The sequence below is a fragment of the Sceloporus occidentalis genome, unplaced genomic scaffold, assembly GCF_023333645.1.
Source record: "Sceloporus occidentalis isolate IW3139 unplaced genomic scaffold, rSceOcc1.0.p SCAF_5, whole genome shotgun sequence".
NCBI classification, from domain to species: domain Eukaryota; kingdom Metazoa; phylum Chordata; class Lepidosauria; order Squamata; family Phrynosomatidae; genus Sceloporus; species Sceloporus occidentalis.
This window is the reverse complement of record NW_028316985.1, coordinates 97,576,181-97,597,781: the sequence shown is the minus strand read 5'-3', so window position 1 is coordinate 97,597,781 and position 21,601 is coordinate 97,576,181. Positions and strand designations below refer to the sequence as shown.

The 21,601-nt window shown below is 38.8% G+C and overlaps 1 protein-coding gene across 1 annotated transcript in view; it reads left to right on the top strand.

Moving 5' to 3' along the window:
• Positions 1–21,601, top strand: part of ANO2 (anoctamin 2) — a 148,466-nt gene that overhangs the window by 69,967 nt on the left and 56,898 nt on the right. Inside the window, exons 11-13 of the mRNA XM_089526905.1 lie at positions 2,431–2,591; positions 11,521–11,603; positions 18,738–18,821. Coding sequence (XP_089383031.1) covers positions 2,431–2,591; positions 11,521–11,603; positions 18,738–18,821 — 328 coding nt within the window. The remainder of the gene's footprint in view (positions 1–2,430; positions 2,592–11,520; positions 11,604–18,737; positions 18,822–21,601) is intronic.

Below are 21,601 nucleotides of genomic sequence, written 5' to 3'. Positions count from 1 at the left end.
AATAAGATATGGAAAGGATGAAAGGAAAAATTAAACAGGAGATAAGACAAGACCTTCAAGAAATAACAAAATCAATAAAAACAGTAACAACAGATGTTAAACAAGTAAAATCTAAAGTAAGAGTTTTAGAGAGGAAAAATACAGAATTAGAAGAGAAACTAAAGGAAGAGATTGAGAGGAAGAAAGAACTTCAAGAAGAAAGAATGAATCAAGAGCAAAAAAATAGAGAAAGGTGCTTAAAAACACGAGGTTTACCAGAAGAAGAAGACGAAGATATTTCGTGACCGAGATTCTAGCGGAATTTATGGGAGTAGAAAAAACAACAATGGAATTGCAGATTGATAAAACGTTCTGAATCAACTCTTGGGTCGCAAGGCAAAAGAAACTCCCTAGAGATGTGGTAATTTATTTTGTTAGGACCCTTTTAAAAGAACAAATTTTACTACAACATTATGAAACTAAACTGACTGTAGAATGATTGGAATTACAACTATTGAGATGTCCCAGGGACACTTTTGAGGAAAAAGAAAGAATATGCATTCCTAACAAGAAGACTAAGAGATTTAGATATAAGGTATTGATGGGAGAATCCAGAAGGCCTTTCCTTTAATTAAAAACGAAAAAGGATTAAACTTACAAATGTGCAAGCAGCAAAAGAGTTTGTAGACACTGAACAATTTACAGAAGAGAGATTAGAGGAACTGAGAGTAAAACTCCAAAATACCAACAAGGACAAACAAAGAAAAGAAGATACTACAGAAGATGAAGGCAACAAACTGTTAAGTGGGGAATATGAAGAAGAAGAAGAAGAAGAAGAAGAAGAAGAAGAAGAAGAAGAAGAAGAAGAAGAAGAAGAAGAAGAAGAAGAAGAAGAGTTGAGGGAGGAGCCACAGGAATCCATACCACAAGAGATATAATAAGCTGTCTTTTTCTAACGACCATCCAGAAAGTTCTTTTCTAAATGCCATTTGATTGGCTGATTGCCTCGCACCACAAGTGATGTCATCACTCCCCATATACACCCTCCCCCAGGGAAGAAGGTTCTGATAAATGGAGGGACTTCCATTTATCACACCAATAGGTGTGCAGGGTAGGGGGCAGCAGCACCAGCAGCAGCTTTTCAGGCCTAAAGTGCCTCACATGCTGAAGGGACAATGGCTGCTTGTGGGCTAAACAAATCAGCCTCTCATTCCACCCATGACTCACATTTGTGCCCTTTCCACAGTTACTCCAAGATCTATGCTCTTCAATTATTTCTTAGCTATTCTTGTGTTGGGTTTTATTACATAGCAATAGAGATGTATTGTGCTTTTTCTCAAGTCCTAACTTTTCTTCGCCTGAGGTTTTCTTGTCATTCTGAATCTGTCTTAGTAATAGCTACACACTCTAATGAATGTTAATATTCTAAGTCAAATTGACTCTTTAAAGAAAAGTATTAATTCCTGCATTAACAAGACAATTTAGTGAGTTAAAAAACATTGGTAGAAAAATCTAGTGAGTTAATAATTCAGTGTGTTACTTTAGTCATTTTCAAGGTTCAGTGCACAAATAGTAATAGCAATAGCAAAGTATATTTCTATACCACTTATTAGTGCACTTTAACACTCTCTAGGTGGTTTACAATGTGTAAGATAATTGTCCCCAACAATCTGGGTACTCATTTTAGCGACCTCAGAAAAATGCAAGCCTGCATTGAGCCTGAGCCCCTGTCTGGTACTGAACTCGCAACCTTATCGTTTGTGAGTGAGTGGCTGCAGTATAAGCCTTTAACCACTGCACCACCAGGGCTCTTAAAAGGGTACTTATAACAGCTAGAAAAAATATTCACTGGAATAAACTAGACCTTAGATGAATTTCCAGGAAATGGTAGGTTTGGGTGATTTGAAAGGAAAAAAACAATGGACAAATAAGTGATGCTTAAACTTTCCATTGCCTACCCCTTCTCCCCATAACACATAAATACTTTTTGCAATACTCAGTGAGTTTTTTTGATTTTGTTGTATAGTCAGAACTATTTTTATTTGTAATTAATTTCACTGATGTACTCTGGATTTATAAGATTTTCATTATCTATTGTTAAGAAACAATAGTAAAAAACCCAACTATTGATTACTTTTATTCCCTATAAGCTACTTTATTAGTTTAATAGATAGATAGACTTTAATAGTTTCAAATATCACATTATTTACAGTATGACATTTTCTGAAATCTGGAGTCCCTTTGCTGTTTTCCTTTTTACTTAAGTTCATACTTCCAACTTCAGAAAATATCATACTTTAAATACTCTGGTTCTGAACATTTATTATATTTAAATAAATATTAAATATAATGTTCAGATATTTAAAGGTTCAGTAGCTGAAAACAATTAGAAAAGTACTTTTTGTCAAAGATAAAGTGTCAGTCTGATACTTTGGGTTTTACTCTACATAGCAAGGAGATGTGTGACCATCACAATGCTTTCACTATGTGCCCTCTCTGCGACAAGACATGTGACTACTGGAATCTTAGCACAGCTTGTGCTATAGCACGTGCCAGCCACTTATTCGACAACCCTGCTACAGTCTTTTTCTCAATTTTCATGGCACTCTGGGGTAAGTTTTACTTTAAATTTTCATATAGCTGAGTAAAAATTAAGAAGGAGGGGAGGGATTAATAATAATAAGGTAATACTGACAAAAGGCTCATCATGACACTACCTTTCTGCAGTGGTGGGACTGCTTGCTGCTGCAAGATGAGAAACAACACTGATGGTAAGAATGCTGCTTAAGGTGTCTCATATCAGACAGGCTTTTGATTAGGAGCCAGGTTAAATGTGCCTGTTATGGGCAGCAGTAGTAGTGATGTTAACAGAGGATCTCTCAGAGAGCACAATGGAACCATAGGTAACACATGTTAGTATTGTACAGAAGGCACAATAAAACATTCTGTATGTCTTGTACCAAAGATGAGAAAATCCAAAATGAAACAAGAAATGGTATCTGAAGATCAAGAAATGGTATCTGAAGTCCCAGGTCAGATGACACTCAGCAAACTACTAGGGAAGAACAAAGTACAAACTGATCACACACCAAAACAAGACTTTGGCTGGAATGCCAAAGTAGGGAACACAGCAGAATCGAATATTGTAGGGAAAAAACTGACTAGGATCGAGAAATGAAGCAGAAGAGCGATTGATTCATGTTGTTGTTGTTGTTAACTGCCATCAAGCCAACTTCAGCTTATAGCAACTGCATGAATGAGAGACCTCATTAACAGCCCTGTTCATATCAGTTCATATGAGTTCGTTGCAGACTCAAAGCCATGGTTTCCTTGATTGAGTCTATCCATATGGAATGTGGTGTTCCTCTTTTTCCACTGCCTTCTACCTTGCCAGGTGTCATGCACTGGCTAACTGCAGTTCACACAAGCCTCAGCAAAGTTAGAAAGCATTATTTGGAAAACAGAGTTGATCAAGCCGTAACAAAGTTGTCAGGACTGAAGCATTTTTGGTTACACAATATTTTAAAAGCAATTTGCAATTCAAGTGATTTCACATGCTCACACTCAATTCATCTTCATATCAAAACATTCCTTTCCCCATAACTGCCTCTCCTTTCCTCTCTGCACCAGGTTTTCCCACATAACTGACCTTGATGTTTACAGCTCGTATTTATTCCACTTCCCATCTGCTCATTACCCAGCTCCAAGGAAGATAAACAATCTTTCCACCCAGCATCATCAACGTGGTAGTATATCCTATCACCCAGTATTACATAGAATATACAGATTGCAGAGTTAACAAGCATGGTAGGTGCTATGATCCTAACATCTCAGCCCCCTAAACTAAGTCTACCCCTTCATGTATTGGGGGGGGGGGGGGGAAATCAAGCATCAATTTTATAACAATATACTACTGTGCAATTGGGCAGATTAAAATGTTACTGAAACAAACAGCACTCTTAATGAGCGAAAAAGAAGCTGGATTTTACTATACAAATAAGTTTTGAATGGGAAAACAAACTGGGGAAGATAGTGGTGGTGAGATTAAAGAAAGAAAAGGTAAAATGGTTGATTACAGAGTTGAAGCCAGGAGAGAAAATTATTACCAATGAAAAAGAATTTTTTAAAATGTTTCATAAGTATTACATTTTAAAAAATGTACTGGAAAAATGTGTAAATAAATATGTAATGGACTGTGATTACCTAAAGTACCAGATTAACAGAGAGAATAAATAAAGAGATCACACCTGAAGAGATTATACAGGCTATCAGATCTTAAAGACCTAATTGTTTAGATCACTAGATGAAAAAGAGGGAAGGCAATAGGCCCAGATGGCCTATCAGCCATATATTATAAAAGCTTTTGTGAAGAATTAGTGGAGACTGTCAGATGGGGGGGGGGGGGGGGAAGCTGGGAGTAAAAGGCATACTCCCAGCAAAGTCGCACAATTGTGCCGAAGATTTTCAAATACACTGCACTTAACCAGGACTTAACCCATGTAGGTCTAGGATTGTTCCAGTAACAAGTCCCATGAACGATTTGTTGCTGGAGCATTCCTGGATCTTCATCAGTTAAGTTCTGGATAAGCACAATGTCATCTGAAAAACTTCAGAGCAATTGACAGGAGTATGCCCTCCCCCCCCCCCCCCCGATTTCCCCTCATCTGATCATGTCCTGTGAAACCACTGCAAATGGTTATGAATGATGTACTCTATAGTCAACAAATCCCAGAAAGCTGGAAGGAAGCTACTATTGTACGTGTTCCCAAATATGATTGAGATAATACATTAATTAACAATTTTAGACCCATTAGACCCATCTCCCTATTAAACAAAGACTGTAAGATATTCAAATCAATTTTATCAAATAAGTTTAAAAGTTATCTTCAAGAGTTTATCCACGTAGCCCAAAATGATTGCCTCACTAAGTGACAAATTAAGAATAATATTAGAATCATAATTGAGATAACAGAATACCTATCATACCATAATGAAATTAAAGAAGCTCTTTTGTTTGTAGGTGCTGAAAAAGCATTTGATAATCTGAATCAGACCTTTCTACTAAAAATAATAAAGGAAATTAATTTTGGTGTAAATTTTTATAATTGGACTGAGGCTACTTGAATTCCATTTTCCCTTTAACAAAGCTATATACTTATCTTCCTTAAACCTTTCCTTTAACTGGAAGTAAATTAGCCGCTGCAATGTATATCCTTGATCCTTTAATTGTTGGGGTTCTTTAATTACCCATTTAATTCTTTAATTACCTTTAATTAACCCTTGTTTCTTCTTAGTTAAATCTTGGTATCTTATCCAAATCTGTACTATACCTAATTCCTTCCTATAGAATGGTTCCTGAGGTGATATCCAACCTGGAACATTGATTCTAAATCTTTTCTTATATTTATTCCACACTTAATAGTGCCCTTATAATAATGTGATATTTAAAATCAACATTCTTCCTCACCTTCCTGTATCACAAATATGCCTGCCACCCAAATCATAGCTCATGTCCCTCCAAATCTGATAATCTAATATTTACTAATCCAATCCAATGTCTATGATAGGCATACTGAGTCAAAATATAAAAAGACAAACAATTGGGTCCAAGAACAAATGAAGCCTGAACTCTCCCTGGAAGCCAAGATGACTAAATTGAGGCTGTTGTAATTTGGCCACATCATGAGAAAAGGCAATGATGCTGGGAAAGGTAGAAAGTGAGGAAGACCACATGCTCAGATGGATAGATTTGGTCAGGGGACCACAGACCTGAACCTACAGGATTGAAGGATAGAGGTCCTTGCCAGGGAGGAGAAAGAAAGCAGTTTCTGGGCAGCCATTTTGAGTGGGTGAGTGTTTGAATTTTTAAAAAACTCTTGGGAGAGTGTGAAGGTGTGGAGCTTCTGTGAGTCACATCTGAGTCACTAGGGGGTGGAGCTAGGAGCCTAGGTCTATATAATTTCTCCTACAGGCGCATGCCTAACAACACACAAATTTTCACAGTCAAGGGAAAGTACAGCACAGGCAGCAAGGGAGCTGTGAACCTTGGCTTGGAACAGCTCTGCGCTGGCCTTGGGCCAATTAGGGGTAGGTAGGGCTGAGCATCCACACGTGCTCAGCCCTACTATCAGTGAGCGGGTGCCATCTTGCTGTGCCCCAATCCACATGGGACACGCGACAATGACGTCTGTGCAGTGCAGTGCCCAAACAGTGCCACGCCACATGGATGTCATGGTCGCATGCCAGCGTACCAATGGTACCCTGAACGTGGCTTAAAAAGAACCCACCGGGAGCAGGTTCTTTTTAGGCCTCCCAGGGGCCACACCATTTGTTTGCCGCGGCCTCCATCCGGGACAGAAAGGGGCAGTGTCTCGCTGCTCCTTTCTGCCAGTCTGTATCCCCACTTCGTTTTAGAGGCTCTAAATAATGTCCAGCAGCTCGAGGCACTTCAGCATATTAGGGAACAAGAGGTTTTCCTGGACAGAAGGAAACTGACAGTCTTGGACAAGGACCACACAGAGGAAGTTGCTAGGGAGGAGAAGGTTGTTTCACATACACAGGAGGGAGACAGCTGGAGGAATGTCCACAGAGAAGTAGGGAAACCAGGGATTGGTCTAGTAGCTTGCAGCTACAGAATCGATTTGAAGCTCTTTCCCTTACCAGGAATGAGGAAGAAGAGCAGCATGGACAGACTTCAGGGACAGCCTGAGAGTACCACCGGAGGGAATAGTCGCTGCTAAGCCTTGGAGAAGGCATGTGATGGTGGGGGACTCCTTGCTGAGGGGTACAGAAGCAGTGATTTGTGGGCCTGACAAGATGTCTCAGGAGTTGTGGTCAGGAATACTAAAAGAGAAGGGAGATCGAGATGGATGGGAGCTTCTCAAGAGATACTGAAGGCACAATTTCAAACAGTTCCAGTGAGAAAGAAAAATGGGAGGTGTCTCAAGAAACCAGGATGGATGACTAAGGAACTTTCAACTGAGCTAAGTTTTAAAGGAACGTGTATAAGAAATGAAAAAGGGGGGAAATCACAAAAAGGGAATTTAAAGAAATAGCAGGCATGTGTAGGGGTAAAGTCAGAAAAGCCAAAGCACAGAATGAACTCGGGCTTGCTAGAGAGGTTAAGAACAATAAAAAGGGCTTTTTTGGATATGTCCGCAGCAAAAGGAAGACGAAGGAAATGGTAGGGCCACTACATGGAGAAGATGGCAAAATGCTAACAGGGGACAGAGAAAAGGCAGAATTACTCAACACCTTCTTTGCCTCAGTCTTCTCAGAAAAGGCAAAGGGTGCTCAACCTGAGGATAATGGAGCAGATGACAGAATAGGGGAATTTCAGCACAGAATAAGTAAAGAGATAGTAGAGGAATACCTTGTTAATCTAAATGAATTTAAGTCGCCAGGACCAGATGAACTACATCCAAGGGTATTAAAAGAACTGGCAAATGTAATATTGGAGCCATTGCAATAATCTTTGAAAACTCCTGGAGAACAGGAGAAGTCCCAGCAGACTGGAGGAGGGCAAACATCCCCATCTTCAAAAAGGGGAAAAAAGAGAATCCCAACAATTATTGTCCAGTTAGTCTGACATCAATACCAGGAAAGATTCTAGAGCAGATCATTAAACAGAGAGTCTGTGAACATCTAAATGGCAATTCCGTAATCACAAAAAGTCAACATGGGTTTCAGAGAAACAAGTCATGCCAGATAAATCTAACCTCTTTCTTTAATAAAATGACCAGCTTGTTAGATGAAAGGAATGTTGTGGATATAGTATATCTTGATTTCAGTAAGGCCTTTGACAAAGTTCCCCATGACATTCTTGCAAACAAGCTTGTAAAATGTGGGCTAGACAAGGTAACTGTTACAGAGATTTGCAATTGGTTGACTGGCCGCACCCAAAGAGTGCTCAGCAATGGCTCCTTTTCATACTGGAGAGAAGTGACCATCCTTCCTGAACTCCCTTCTCTTTTAGTATTCCTGACCATGGGATCACCCCCAGTATTTCTCTAAGTTTACTGAAATCAGCTTTCCTAAAGTCTAGAATGCGTGTCTGACTATGCCTGGCTTCTCCTTTCCACTGTATAACAAACTCCAGGAGAACATGGTCACTCTCACCTAAAGATCCCACCACTTGCACTTCATTAACCAAGACATCCTTGTTGGTTAGGATCAGATCTAAAATAGCTGACCCTCTTGTTGCCTTTTCCACCTTTTGGACAATTAAATTGTCTTAGAGACAAGTGAGGAATGACCTTGAGGAATTGGCTGAGTTTGAATTCCAGCAAATATCAGGATAGTTGAAGTCACCCATCACTACTAAATCTCTCCTTTCTGAATGTGTGGCCATCTGTTCTAGAAAGGCATCTTCCAATTCCTCCATCTGACTGGGGGGTCTGTAGTAGACTCCAAACATAACATCCTTCTTGTTTCCCTCACCATTAATTTTTATCCAGATGCTCTCTAGCTGGCTTCCAGTATTGATGTCCTGGATCTCTTCACTGGTGTAAATATCTCTGACATATAGTGCTATTCCTCCTCCTTTCCTGTTTGGCCTATTTCTCTTGAAAAGGTTATACCCCTCTATTTCTACATTCCGATTATGAGACTCTTTCCACCAGGTTTCAGTCATGCCTATTATATCATATTTGCTTTGTTGTACTAGGAGTTCAAGTTTGTCTTGCTTATTTCCCATGCTCTGTGCATTAGTGTAGAGACACCACAGACCAAGGCTGCCTGTGCAAGTTTTTTGGCCTCCCACTGTTGGGTCCTTGCACTATTTGTCTTGTTTCCTCTTTGTCAGTTTGACTATTTTCTCCAGCCCTTTCACCTTCCTTAATATTGTCTTCCTCCCCCACGAAACTCAGTTTAAAGCCTTCCTGGTCAAATTCTTGAGACTGTTGGCAAAAACATTTCTTCCAACTGGTGTGAGATGCAACCCATCCGTTGCAAGAAGTCCCTCCTCATGGAACCACAGCCCATGATTGAGGAATCCAAATCATTCTTGGTGGCACCATCTGCGGAGCCAGTTATTTACATCCGCTATTTTCCTCTCCCTTCCTGGACCATGCCCTTCAACTGGCAGAAGAGACAAGATGACAACTTGTGCATCCATTTCTTTCTTAATGTTCTTAATACCACCTGAAGATCTTTAAATATAGAATAGGATATAATTTTTTCTATAAATAAAAATAATAAGAATAAAAAATCCTTCTGTTACTATTTAATTTAATTTTACAAGCTCACATATTCCTCTCACAAAGAACCTGGATTCACCACAGCATCAAGATTAAATATGTTTAAATATTTGAAAGGATGTCATATTGAGGAGGGAGCAAGCTTGTTTTCTGCTGCTCCAGAGAACAGGACCCGGAACAATGGATGCAAGCTACAGGAAAAGAGATTCCACCTGAACATTAGGAGGAACTTCCTGACAGTAAGGGCTGTTTGACAGTGGAATGCACTTCCTCGGAAGGTGATAGAGTCTCCTTCCTTGGAGGTCTTTAAACAGAGGCTGGATGGCCATCTGTCAGGGATGCTTTGATTTGGATTTCCTGCATGGCAGGGGGTTGGACTGGATGGCCCTAGTGGTCTCTTCCAACTCTATGATTCTATGATTCTATGATTCTATGATTAACATTTTCCTAACAGTTTTACTATCAATGACTTTCTGAGATATATGATATTAACAGGCAGTCAAAATAGTTGTGTAAGAAATGTTCACTCTGATTTCCTCACTTAGACTTAACGAGCTTGTCATTAAGCATACATCATTATAAAAATGAGAACTTTGTTTTATTATAAAGTAATACCAGAACATTTGCCATATTCCCCTATTCACTTTGAAGATTATAAGATGAAGGAAACAGCTGGGAATAAAAGTCATACTCTTGGCATAATCATGCAGTCGTGCTAAAGATTTTCCCCTCATCCAGGACTTATCCTGTGAAGATCCAGAAATGCTCCAGCAACAAACCATTCATGGGGAATTCCTAGGAATGATTTAGTTACAGGAACATTCCTAGATCTTCACAGGATAAGTCATGGATGAGTGTGATGTGACTAAAAATCTTCAGTGCAATCACATGATTATGCCAGGAATATGCCTTTTACTCCTGGCTTTTTCCCGGTCTGATAATCTCCATTGTAGAGCCATTGAAACAATGGTGACCTTGACAACTCTTGCCAAGAAAACCCCATGATAGGTTCACCTTAGGGTCACCATATGTCAGAAATTACTTGAAGGCATACAACAACAATAACAACAACAACCAACTGTCAGGTTTGTACATGAGGATTTTTTTTTTAAATATGAACAAAAGAAGTTCATAGACAATCGCCATTACAGATAAAAAATCAATACAATGATTCTTTTATTATACATCTCTAATTAGCAGATTCCCAAGGCAAATAATGGCGGTGGACTATTTGCTACCATGGCTTGCTTGTGGGCTCCAGGTATTTCTGACAATGCAAAGGAGTAGCAACTATACACACACACACAAAATCTAGGAGGTAGATTGTTGGGATTGACATGAGAAGATAGTAGAAATGAAATAGCATTGGATAGATGAGATGACTCCATAGCAAATAAATATTTTTTAAAAAAAAACTATGCATAACTTAAACAGTTGTTCTCTTTCTGTATGCAATTCTTTTAAGAAAAATCTTAGGCCTGTTACAGACGGCCAAAATAATGATGCTTCGGGTCTCTTTGGAGGTATGCTATTCAAATGATGCATGGGTCCTAAGAGTCCGGAGGTCACGCCAAAGCCACACTCCATTCCTAAGCACTGGAGTGCAGTTTTGGTGCAGCTTCCGGATTCTTAGGATGCATGCATCATTTAAATAGCATACATCCAAAGAGTCCCGAATCAGCTTTATTTTGGCAGTCTGTAACAGGCCTTAGTTATGGGGGAAATCAATTTTAAATTATCAACTCTTTTTAAAAACTTGACAAACCAGTTTCTGATTTATGACATGCCTCACAATCTTTTTGTACCCACAGGCACTGAAAGTGAGAAGGGCCCATGGGAATGCATGAGACTATAAACCTTCAAATAAGTTCTGGCTTTTTTCTTTTGGAGTTATCATCAGTCTAAAGTGGGGCAGTGCTTTGTGCATAGGATTCTCTCTATGGGAATCGTGCTTCTCATCAGTTTTCATGGAAGAAACTCAACATATATAGGTGGAAATCCCTTTAGGCTGATGATGTTGGTGTTAATGATAATAATAAAAATTATTATTATTATTATTATTATTATTATTATTATTACCCCACTCTTCAGCCAAGGCTATTGATGTTGGGTGAATATGCCTAGTGTATGGCATCCTGTGGACAGCCCAGGAGCAGTCCTGCATGTTTTGCAGGCTTCTTCATGCCCTTCATTACCAATTGGTACCAAATACCTGAATATGGCTTCTATTAGGATTGTTTGCATCTTTAATACAACAGAATATAAAAAATAATTGTGTTGTGGTTATTTTGAATCTGAAGATTGCTGGAAAATAAATATTCTTAATCTTATTCTTATTATTCAGCCACAATGTTTCTTGAAAACTGGAAACGTTTACAGATGAGGCTGTGTTACCTCTGGGACCTAACAGGCTTAGGAGAAGAAGAAGTAAGTTTTATTTAAATGTCTTCACTTTCTTTTATATATGCAAAATCTAAATTAGATGTTAAGTAATAGTAGGAGATGGTTCAGAAACTTGGTAGTTACATTACGCAGAATATCGTGCATCCAGTGCAATATATGTGAGCTTATGGTAGAAAAAGGATATAAATATTCAGGATTCTCTGGTAAAATTAAAAAGTAAAAGTTAAGTTTACTGTTATAGGAAATCCATCAAGGAAAGAAAGGGATAAAGACAAAAAAAAGTTTACCAGTATTTTAGTACAACAATCCGTAAAACTGACTTTCATGTGTCAATGTGAGGAATCCTGAAGCAAAAGCCTCATAGATGCACCCTTCTAAACAGAAAGTTGTAAAAAGACTAACTGACCATGTAAAAAGAGGCAAGTGACCTCGATTATTATTATTATTATTATTATTATTATTATTATTATTATTTATATCCTGCTCTTTTCCCAGGGCTGGGACTTGGGGAGGCTTACAACATTTTTAAAAAAACATACCGTTAAAAACATACAAAAATAGTATATTAATATAGTATATTTGGATTGTGCAATCCAAATTTTGAACACCAGTGCTCTAAGCTCCAAAATGTGTCTCTGATGCAACTCTGATACAGGAGTCAGGCTTTGTGAAAGTGAAGGCCAGAGTTACTGGCACAGACTATCCTTCTTCCCTACCAGCCTTGCTCCACTAACCTTGACTAATGATTTCCAGTCTATGTAGAAACAGACAATGATTAATAAAATTTCATTACTGCTCTTCTCTCCAGATCCTCAGCTCAGCATGGGATATGATAAGGCTAAAGCATCTATTAAACAATGGATGGTAGATAATAGAGCAACAATTAGATCTAGTTAGCATCCCAACTTTTATTGCTAGTAACGCCAATAGATATTTGGCATCAGCTATGGCATACTTAGCAAATCTCAAAGTACCTAAACAGTGGAGAGCCTTTACTTTGGCACAATATCATGCCCTTCTCTCAGCTGTCCTTGAAGGCCCATATAAGAAGAATCCCTTCTCATCTCAGACAGACTATGCCCCTGTGTCTCTGATCAAATAGAGACAACAGTGCTTATACTACAAGGACATCCATCTTAGCCTTATTTCTCTTTTATTGCATAAATACTAAGGACACACCAGTCAATTTCATACTTTTCAGTCTTTATCTCGTATCCATTATTGTTTAACACCATCAGCTCTTCATAAAGGATCCAGTTCTCTTTCTAGGGATTATATTTTAAAAAGTCTTCATGGGTAGATGCCCAGAGGGGAATTTTAGTACATATTCGTTTTTTGTATTTTCCCCCCCAAATTCTAAGTAAGGCATGTCTCACAATGTGATTGTTGAAATCCCTATTTACTTTGTCCTTATCATAAAATAGGTAGGTATGCCAGCCAAGTCTCAAGTTCACGCTTTCCAAATTCAATAAATCCTCATCTTTTAGAGTGATCCAGTCTTTTAACCAAGACAAGCAAGCAGCTTCGTAATATAATTTAAGATTTGGCATGGCAAATCTTTTGAGTCCTGAAGATACCCTTTCAAATAAACTTTGACAAACCCTTTTGCCATTCTCCAAATGGCTTTTCATTGACAATAATTGGGATAGATTGAAATAAAAAAAGAGATTTTGACAGTATATTCATTTTTACCACAGCAATTCTTCCCAACAGAGATAAATTCAAGTTTTTTCAATTTTCTAGATCCTTTTTAACACTGCGCCACAATTTTTCATAATTATTAGGGAATACATCAGAGTTCTTATTTGAGACCCAAATTCCTAAATATTTAGTTTTTTTATTTAAATTAAATCCCGTAATTAATTCTAGCTCTTTTACTTCAGATATCATCATGTTTTTAGTTATTGTTGCTGTTTTCTCTTTATTTATTTTCAATCTCGAGATTGATTCAAAGTCCTTAAATTCCTTTATTAGTTCTAGGGAATCATTAATGGGCTCACTAATGGTCACCATCAGCGAATACTCGCATTTTATGTTCAGATCCTTTAATTTTTTTCCCCTTAATCTTCAAATTATTTATTATAATTTTGTAACAATATCTCCATAACAAACAAAGAGTAATGGGGACAGGGGACATCCCTGTCTTGTGACTTTGTAAATATTTATCATTTCAGTTCTCTCTCCATTCACATTTAATCTAGCATGCTGCTTTTGGTAGATGGCTTGTCCCCCAATTACAACTTTTTCATAACACCAAATATAATCCGAGTATGCAGCCTCTCAGGAAGTGGACCTGCCCTCGATGATCTTAAGTCCTGAAAATTTCACTGCTGCCAGAGAGATTCAGTGGGAACAGATCCGGGAAGGATAGAGAATTGTAGAGTTGGAAGAGACCACAAGCACCATCCAGACCAACCCCCTGCCATGCAGGAAATCTCAATCAAAGCATCACCAACAGATGGTCATCCAGCCTCTGTGTAAAGACCTCCAAAGAAGGAAACTCCACCATACTCCGAGGGAGTTTGTTCCACTGTCGAACAGCCCTTACTGTCAGGAAGTTCCTCCTAATGCTGAGGTAGAATCTCTTTTCCTGTAGCTTGCATCCATTGTTCCGGGTCCTGTTCTCTGGAACAGCAGAAAACAAGCTTGTTCCCTCCAGCAGGACAACTGGGTGGAGTTACTCTCTCTGGTGGAATTCATGTACAACAATGCCTTGCATTCCTCCACTCAGCAGCTGCCGTTATTTGGGAATTATAGTTTCCACCTGGGCCTGTTTCTGGCCGTGGCCTCTCAACCTTCAGTCCCCGCAGCTGATCAATGGGTACAAGAATTGCATGCATTGCAGGAACTCCTCAAGGAACAGTTGGAACAAGCAAAGCAGGCCTACAAGCAGTTTGCAGACTGGAAACATCAGCCAGGAGTCTCTCTGAAGGTCAGTGACTGAATCTGGCTTTCTACGCATCATCTGCAGCTTCGGCGTCTCTGTTGAAAGCTGGATGACTGTTATGTAGGTCCCTACTGGATTACGGCACAGATCAACCCGGTGGCTTTCTGGTTACAACTCCTTCGGTCCTTGCGGATCCATCCGGTGTTTCATTGTTTCCCCTGGTTCCTGCCACAGATCTTCATCCTGATGTGGGCTCAGTGCCTGCACTGCCTCTGGTCCTGGTTGATGGGGAGGATCAGTTTGAGGTGGCCCAGATTCTGGACTCCCAGAGACGGCATGTTCAGCTCCAGTACCTGATTGACTTGGCAGGGTACAAGCCAGAGGAACACTCTTGGGAGGATGCCTCAACGGTCCACCCACTGTTATCCTGCTAAACCAGCCCCCCCATTGGTTGGGGGGAGAGGATGATAGGAGCTTGCAGCCTTATTTTTGCTGTGTTTATTGTTCTTTGATCCATGACTCTGGTTATCTGACCCCTGGACTTGCCTTGTGACTACGCTCTTACCTCTGCCGTTTGCTGTGACTGACTGACTGATGTTGTGTGACCTTTGGACTGGAATCTGGACTATTCCTTGGTATATTGTATTTTATTATTGTTAGTCGCCCCGATTGACCTCAAAGGGGTGGGATATAAATAAAATTTTGTTGTTGTTATTATCATTATTATTATTATTATTATTATTATTATTATTATATTCACCTGCTGTGCTTCCCTCAGGACATGAACAACCAGCTGTACGTGAAATTGTCCAAATATCATTTCCACATAGACTGTTTTTGGGACATCGTGTATTGGCTCAAGGGATTGAGATGGACTCTGCCAAAGTCCGGACAGTGCTAAATTGGGCCCCTCCTTAGACCCAGAGACAGGTCCAAGAGTTTTTGGGATTTGCCAACTTCTACAGACAGCGTATTCCCAATTTTGCAGAAATAGCACTGCCAATAACCAATTTGCTCAAATCAAAAACTAGAGATAAAGATAAAGAAAAGGCCAAAGGCACAAAACCACAAAATTTTAAGCCATCTGGTCCGATAGTTTGGTCAGAGGAATGCCAAAATGCTTTTTAAAAAACTGAAACTGTTGTTTAGCATGGAACCAATTCTGCCACACCCTGATCCAGAAAAGCCATTTGTGGTTCAGGTAGATGCCTGTGACTTTGCCATCAGGGTGGTTTTGTTGTTAAACCTTGTGACTTCCAAAAACAACAAAAATGTTTCCAATCTTTTTTTTAAAGACCACCTAAAGCCCAGTAGACCTGAGGCAGCTAATTGGGAGACACCCTCAGAGAGTGGCACCTTTAAAATAGTGGCTCCTGGGCCCCCTCCCCAGACCATCTGGCTACATTGGCCCAGAGAAGGATGCGGAGGAGAGCATTTTATGCAGGCTCCAATGCCCCCAGAACACCTGGCTACACCAGCCTAGAAGATAACTATTTTCGACATGTAATTGTTAATAGATTGTTGTTTTGCTGCTAGGACAGAGTTGGGGGTTGTCATTTAGATTATTATGCCATATTATGCTTGATTATTACACTATGTCATGTATTTTGGATTTTTTGTACTTTTTACTTTTCTATGTATTTTCTTCTTGTATAATTAATCTATTGTATTATGTTTGCTGTGATGCAATTGGTGGGGAAGTGTACTTTGTATTTTGTATTTTTCTCCCTTTGCCTTGATTCCGCAAGGAAAAGGCGGAATATAAATAAAACTTATTATTATTATTATTATTATGCTTACCTGCCTAGGACATTTCAGGGATCTGAAACTTTTTGGCTCACCTGGGAGACGGAGGCATTTGCTATCAAATGGGCACTACAGAATTGGAGACAATTTTTAGAATGGGCTCTGCAGCCTTTTGAGGTTTGGACTAATCACTGTAATTTCGAAGCCCTTCATACCCCTCAAAAATTGAGTCCTAAACAGCGCTGATGGGCCAAAGACTTTTATAAATTTAAATTCACTCTAAAAAATTTCCCTGGAAAACTCCAAACTTCCTCAGCATGTGGGGAAGGACTAATCTCCATTACAGACTATATTTACTCCAGAACATTGGGCTTGACTGTAACGACATGCAGTCAAGCCAAAGAAGAGAGGAGTGAAGTCTCGAGAGAACGGCCCAATACACCTAGAGATCAGACAAAGCTCAGAGGGAGACAGGTGGTTTCAAGACCACAAAAACCTGTTGATTCAGAACTCCCAAGGACTTTGGGTTAAGGACACTAAGATTTTTGTGCCCCAAAGTTTGAGATGCAAAATTTTTACAGACATGTCATGATGCTAAAGCAGCTGTACACTGGGGTTACGTAAAAACTTGACATACCATCAGAAAACGATATTGGTGAAATGGTATGAGAAGAGAGGCTGAAGCATATGCAAAACGTTGTTCTATTTGCATCCGTGCCAAATCTCTGGTGGGGAACCATAGAGGACTGCTATAACCACGTCCCACTCCTGGGGGCCCATGGAAACACATAGCAATGGATTTTATTACAAACTTGCCTGTAATAAAGGTTTCAGCTGAGGGTAGTGGTAGACTGGTTTTCCAAACAAGCCCATTATGTTGCTTATAAAGGACTCCCAAATGCCACCAAACTGGCAGATTTGTTTATAGCCAATGTGTACAAATATCACGGGATAGCCGACAGAATGTCCTCATTCTGACCTATATTCACTTGATGACAGTTCAGGAGAGAAGGGGAGGAGTTTTACTGTTACCAGGCAGAAGTGAAAATGTTACATTGCAAAAAGGCAGGACTTTTACTGTTACTTGGCAGAAGTAAAAAAATCTTACATTGCATAAAGACGGGAAAAGAGGGGACAGCTAATGTTATTTTATCTCTCTCTCTCTCTCTCTCTCTCTCTCTCTCTCTCTATCTATCTATCTATCTATCTATCTATTTCCTGCTCTTTTCCCAGGACTAGGTCTATTATGTTTTGTTTTGTTATGTGTTATTATGTGTTATGTTTTGGAGGGGGAAATATATAAATTATAAATTATATAAATCTGGGATTTATGTTCTATTATCATTTGAAACTTTGAACAAGCTGTGTTTTTAGACATTCCAGGTTTGTGTATCTGAATCCCAAATTAAAACATTTTAAGATTCAAAGTTATTCCTGATATAGCTGCCAAACTGTTGTTAACTAATGTTTTCATAATTTTTATAAATTTGTGACAAGAATAAAATTATTTAATATGTATGATAAGCAAACGAAAAGGCAATTATTCTTGATAAGGTAGAAGGCAGCAGGAAAAGCAAAAGACTATATTACAGCCAGATAGAAACAATCAAGGCCAAAACCCTAAGTCTGCAAGAGCTGATCCAGGGCTGTTGATGATAAGATGACTTGGAAGTCTCTCATTCATAGAGTCACAATAGGTCAAAGTCGACTTGATAGCAGTTAATAGCAACAATGATAAAGTACTTGCTTAAATGAGTTCTCCCTCCCTTTTGATTGTCAAAATGCACCAAGGAGCATGTAAAGGTCTGATTTCTTCTTCCAGTTTTATAACTATGGGAGAAGCAGATAAGGAGTGTGCAGCGACATCTGATCACTCCAGCTACAATCACACTCCAATCAGCCTGGGATTGCAGCGACTGGATGCTGCAGTCCTGAAGCCAGCTACTGCCATGGTCCTAAATGGACCTCAAACAAGGTGTGGCTTTTTGTCGCTTCTTTTTGGGCCGGCTTTGGGCCACCTCAAGAAGCCTCAGAGTGGCTTCCAGCTAGAATGGGGACATGTGTCATCTGCACACCATGGCCCCATACAGACAGGCCAAAATAAAGCTGCTTCGGGTCACTTTGGAGGTATGCTGTTTAAATGGTGCATGCTTCCTAAGAGTCCGGAAGTCACACCAAAGCCATGATCCAGTCCTAAGGACTGGAGTGCAGCTTTGGCACAGCTTCCAGACTCTTAGGATGCATGCATCATTTAAACAGCATACCTCCAAAGTGACCCGAAGCAGCTTTATTTTGGCCTGTCTGTACAGGACCATAGCCTCCAAAGCACCTGAAACCACACGTTTTTATCCATTTTACTTGGCCAAAACCTGTGTTTCCAAAGCATTTGCTATCAAATCAGTGTGTGTTTGAACTGTGAATTGATAGTGTCTTGGTATATTTTTTATGAGTGCTAAGTGATTACATTTTGGTTTTTTGTGAGTGCTAAGTTATTACATTTTCCTCACATTTCAAATTTGTTTTAGGAACATCCCAGACCAGAATATGAAACGAAAATACTACAGAAGAAGTCAAGAACTGAAAAAAGCAAAATAATAAGTCAAGATGAGGTAGGTTATTATTATTATTATTATTATTATTATTATTATTAAGTCTCCCCCCATTCATACTATCAACATTGCATTTTTTTAAATAGGGCTGTCTGTCTTAACAGGTTTAGCTGCAGTTTAATTATTTAAGACTGTAATTCATTAATACGTTTTAGTCAATGAGACAAATTTAGTAAGCAGGGACTCTTTTGAAATCTTGTATTTGATTCTGTTGTATTGTAGTAGATATAAAGATGGATTACAGTTTAGGAATCATAGGGGTGAAACAGACGGGCAGGAAAAAGTGGATTGAAGCTGACTTTTCTGAAGCCACATTGCAACCCCACCAACCGCACCTCCAGCTCCCAAGGCAGCTGGAGTGCTCATGTCATGACCACATCATATGGCTTCAAGCCAGGAAGAAGTGGAAAACGCTGCTTCTTTTTGAAATGGCTATTCTCTTCATAAATTGCCTAGAGGGTACTTTCCTGGTGGCTTCAAGGCATGTGTCAGCTAAATGCCACAGTTTCAAGTCAGCCTGAAAGCATCTCTTTTTGCCTGTCTGTTTAGCCAAATAGAATAATAGAATCATAGAATTGTAGAGTTGGAAGAGACCACAAGGGCCATACAGTCCAACCCCCTGCCATGCAGGAAATCCAAACCAAAGCATCCCATACAGATGGCCATCCAGCCTTTGTTTAAAGACCTCCAAGTTCCTCCTAATGTTGAGGTGGAATCTCTTTTCACGTAGCTTGGATCCATTGTTCCAGCTCCTGTTCTCTGGAGCAGAAGAAAACAAGTTTGCTCCCTCCTCAATATGACATCCCTTTCTCAATGTCCTTTCTGAATTGTGGCGCCCAGAACTGGACACAATATTCCAGGTGGGGCCTGACCAGAGCAGAATATAGTGGCACTTGATCTAGACACTATACTTCTATTGATGCAGCCTAAAATCGCATTGGCCTTGTTAGCTGCTGCATTGCACTGTTGACTCATGTTCAATTTGTGGTCTACTTGGACTCCTAGATCCCTTTCACATGTAGTTTCATTCAGCCAGGTGTCACCCATCCTATATCTGTGCGTTTCATTTTTCCACCCTAAGTGCAGTACCTTACATTTCTCCCTGTTGGAGTTCATTTTGTTAGCTGTGGCCCAGCTTTCTAGTCTATTCAGGTCATTTTGAATTTATTATTATTATTATTATTATTATTATTATTATTATTATTAAATTACAAAAACATCCATATACAAATGACAACATATAAACATACAAACATATAAACATACAGCACTACTATATCTAGGTAGCTTTGACATGTAATTCTTTCTGTATTATTTTTACTGGAATATTCTTCTACTTCCAAGACAAGATCTCTAACCTTATAGTGTAAGTACAACTTATTTACCATATAGTTTGTTAGATTTTTTTATACCTAATATACTTCCTATTAGCCTATGATTGTTGAGTTACTTTATACATCTTTTGTTAAGAATTTACGCTGAGACTATAAGAACATTATTACATAGTTATAAACAGTAAAACTGTGAGAAAAGTCTATTGATATTTATATACAAATTCTAGCTTTAATTCTTTACCTTACTGTGTTATCATACATTATCTATAAAGGAAAGGGAAAGAGAGGATAAAAACAGGTCGAAAAGGAGAATATCTCTTTTTCTTCTTCTTTTCTTTCTTTCCCCTCCTCTTCTTTTTCTTTTTCTTTTTTTTCCTTTCTCTCCCTTTCCCATTTTTACTTTGTTTTCTTGCTTTCCCTGTATTTTATCACACATAACCAATCCTCTTCAGTTTCTTCTTACGTTTTCCCTTTCATCAAAGCTGTCAATATATCCATCTCCATTGCTTCATAAAGATTGAAAAGCCAGTCTTCTAAATTTGGTGTTACTGGATTCTTCCATGACTTAGCAAAGATAATTCTTGCCGTCGTAACCATGTATAAAATAATACGTTTAAATTTTCTCTCTGTTTCTCTTTTTAGATCTGAGGTTATATTCAACAAAAATAAGAGTGGGTCAAAAGATATGTTGTGGCCCAAAATCTCACACATTGCTAGGTGGATTTTTTTCCAATACTTTTCTGTTTCTCTACACGTCCACCACAGATGAAAAAAAATTGCATCTATTTTTTTACATTTCCAGCATGCCGCATCGTGTTTTTTATACACCAAGTTGATTTTATGAGGTGATATGTGCCAGCGAGGGAGCATTTTTAAGAAGTTTTCTCTGTAGTTTTGGCAAAGTGTGAAATTGTTAGAGTTCAAACATGTTTTTCCCCATATCTCTAGCTCTATGACCCTCCCAACATTCTGTGACCATTTTATCATGGTATGCTTAATCGTTTCATTTTCAAGATCTCTCCTTTGTAGTATCCTATAATATTTAGATATATGTTTCGTTTTTTTGTCAAATATAGTTTCGTCTATTTCATTATTGTTCACATTTATTCCGATGTTCTTGATATCCGTTTTAAACCGTTCTGTTATTTGTCTATATACAAATCAATCATTAACTATTTCTTCTGATTTCATTTGTTCAAATGATTTTAACTTAATTACTTCTCCCTGTTCCAATAAAGATTTATATGTTATGTAGTTACTTTCCTGATTTGTTTTTGTTCTTTGCCAGAAAGCTTCCTGAAGAGAAACCCATAATGGTAGCTTGTTATAAAAAAGATTTTTGACTTTCAGCAATGAAGTTAATAATGAGTTCCTCACAAAGTGATGAGAGAAATCGGTATTTTCTTTAAGTTTTCCATACCAGAGGAAAGCATGGAATGCAAATTT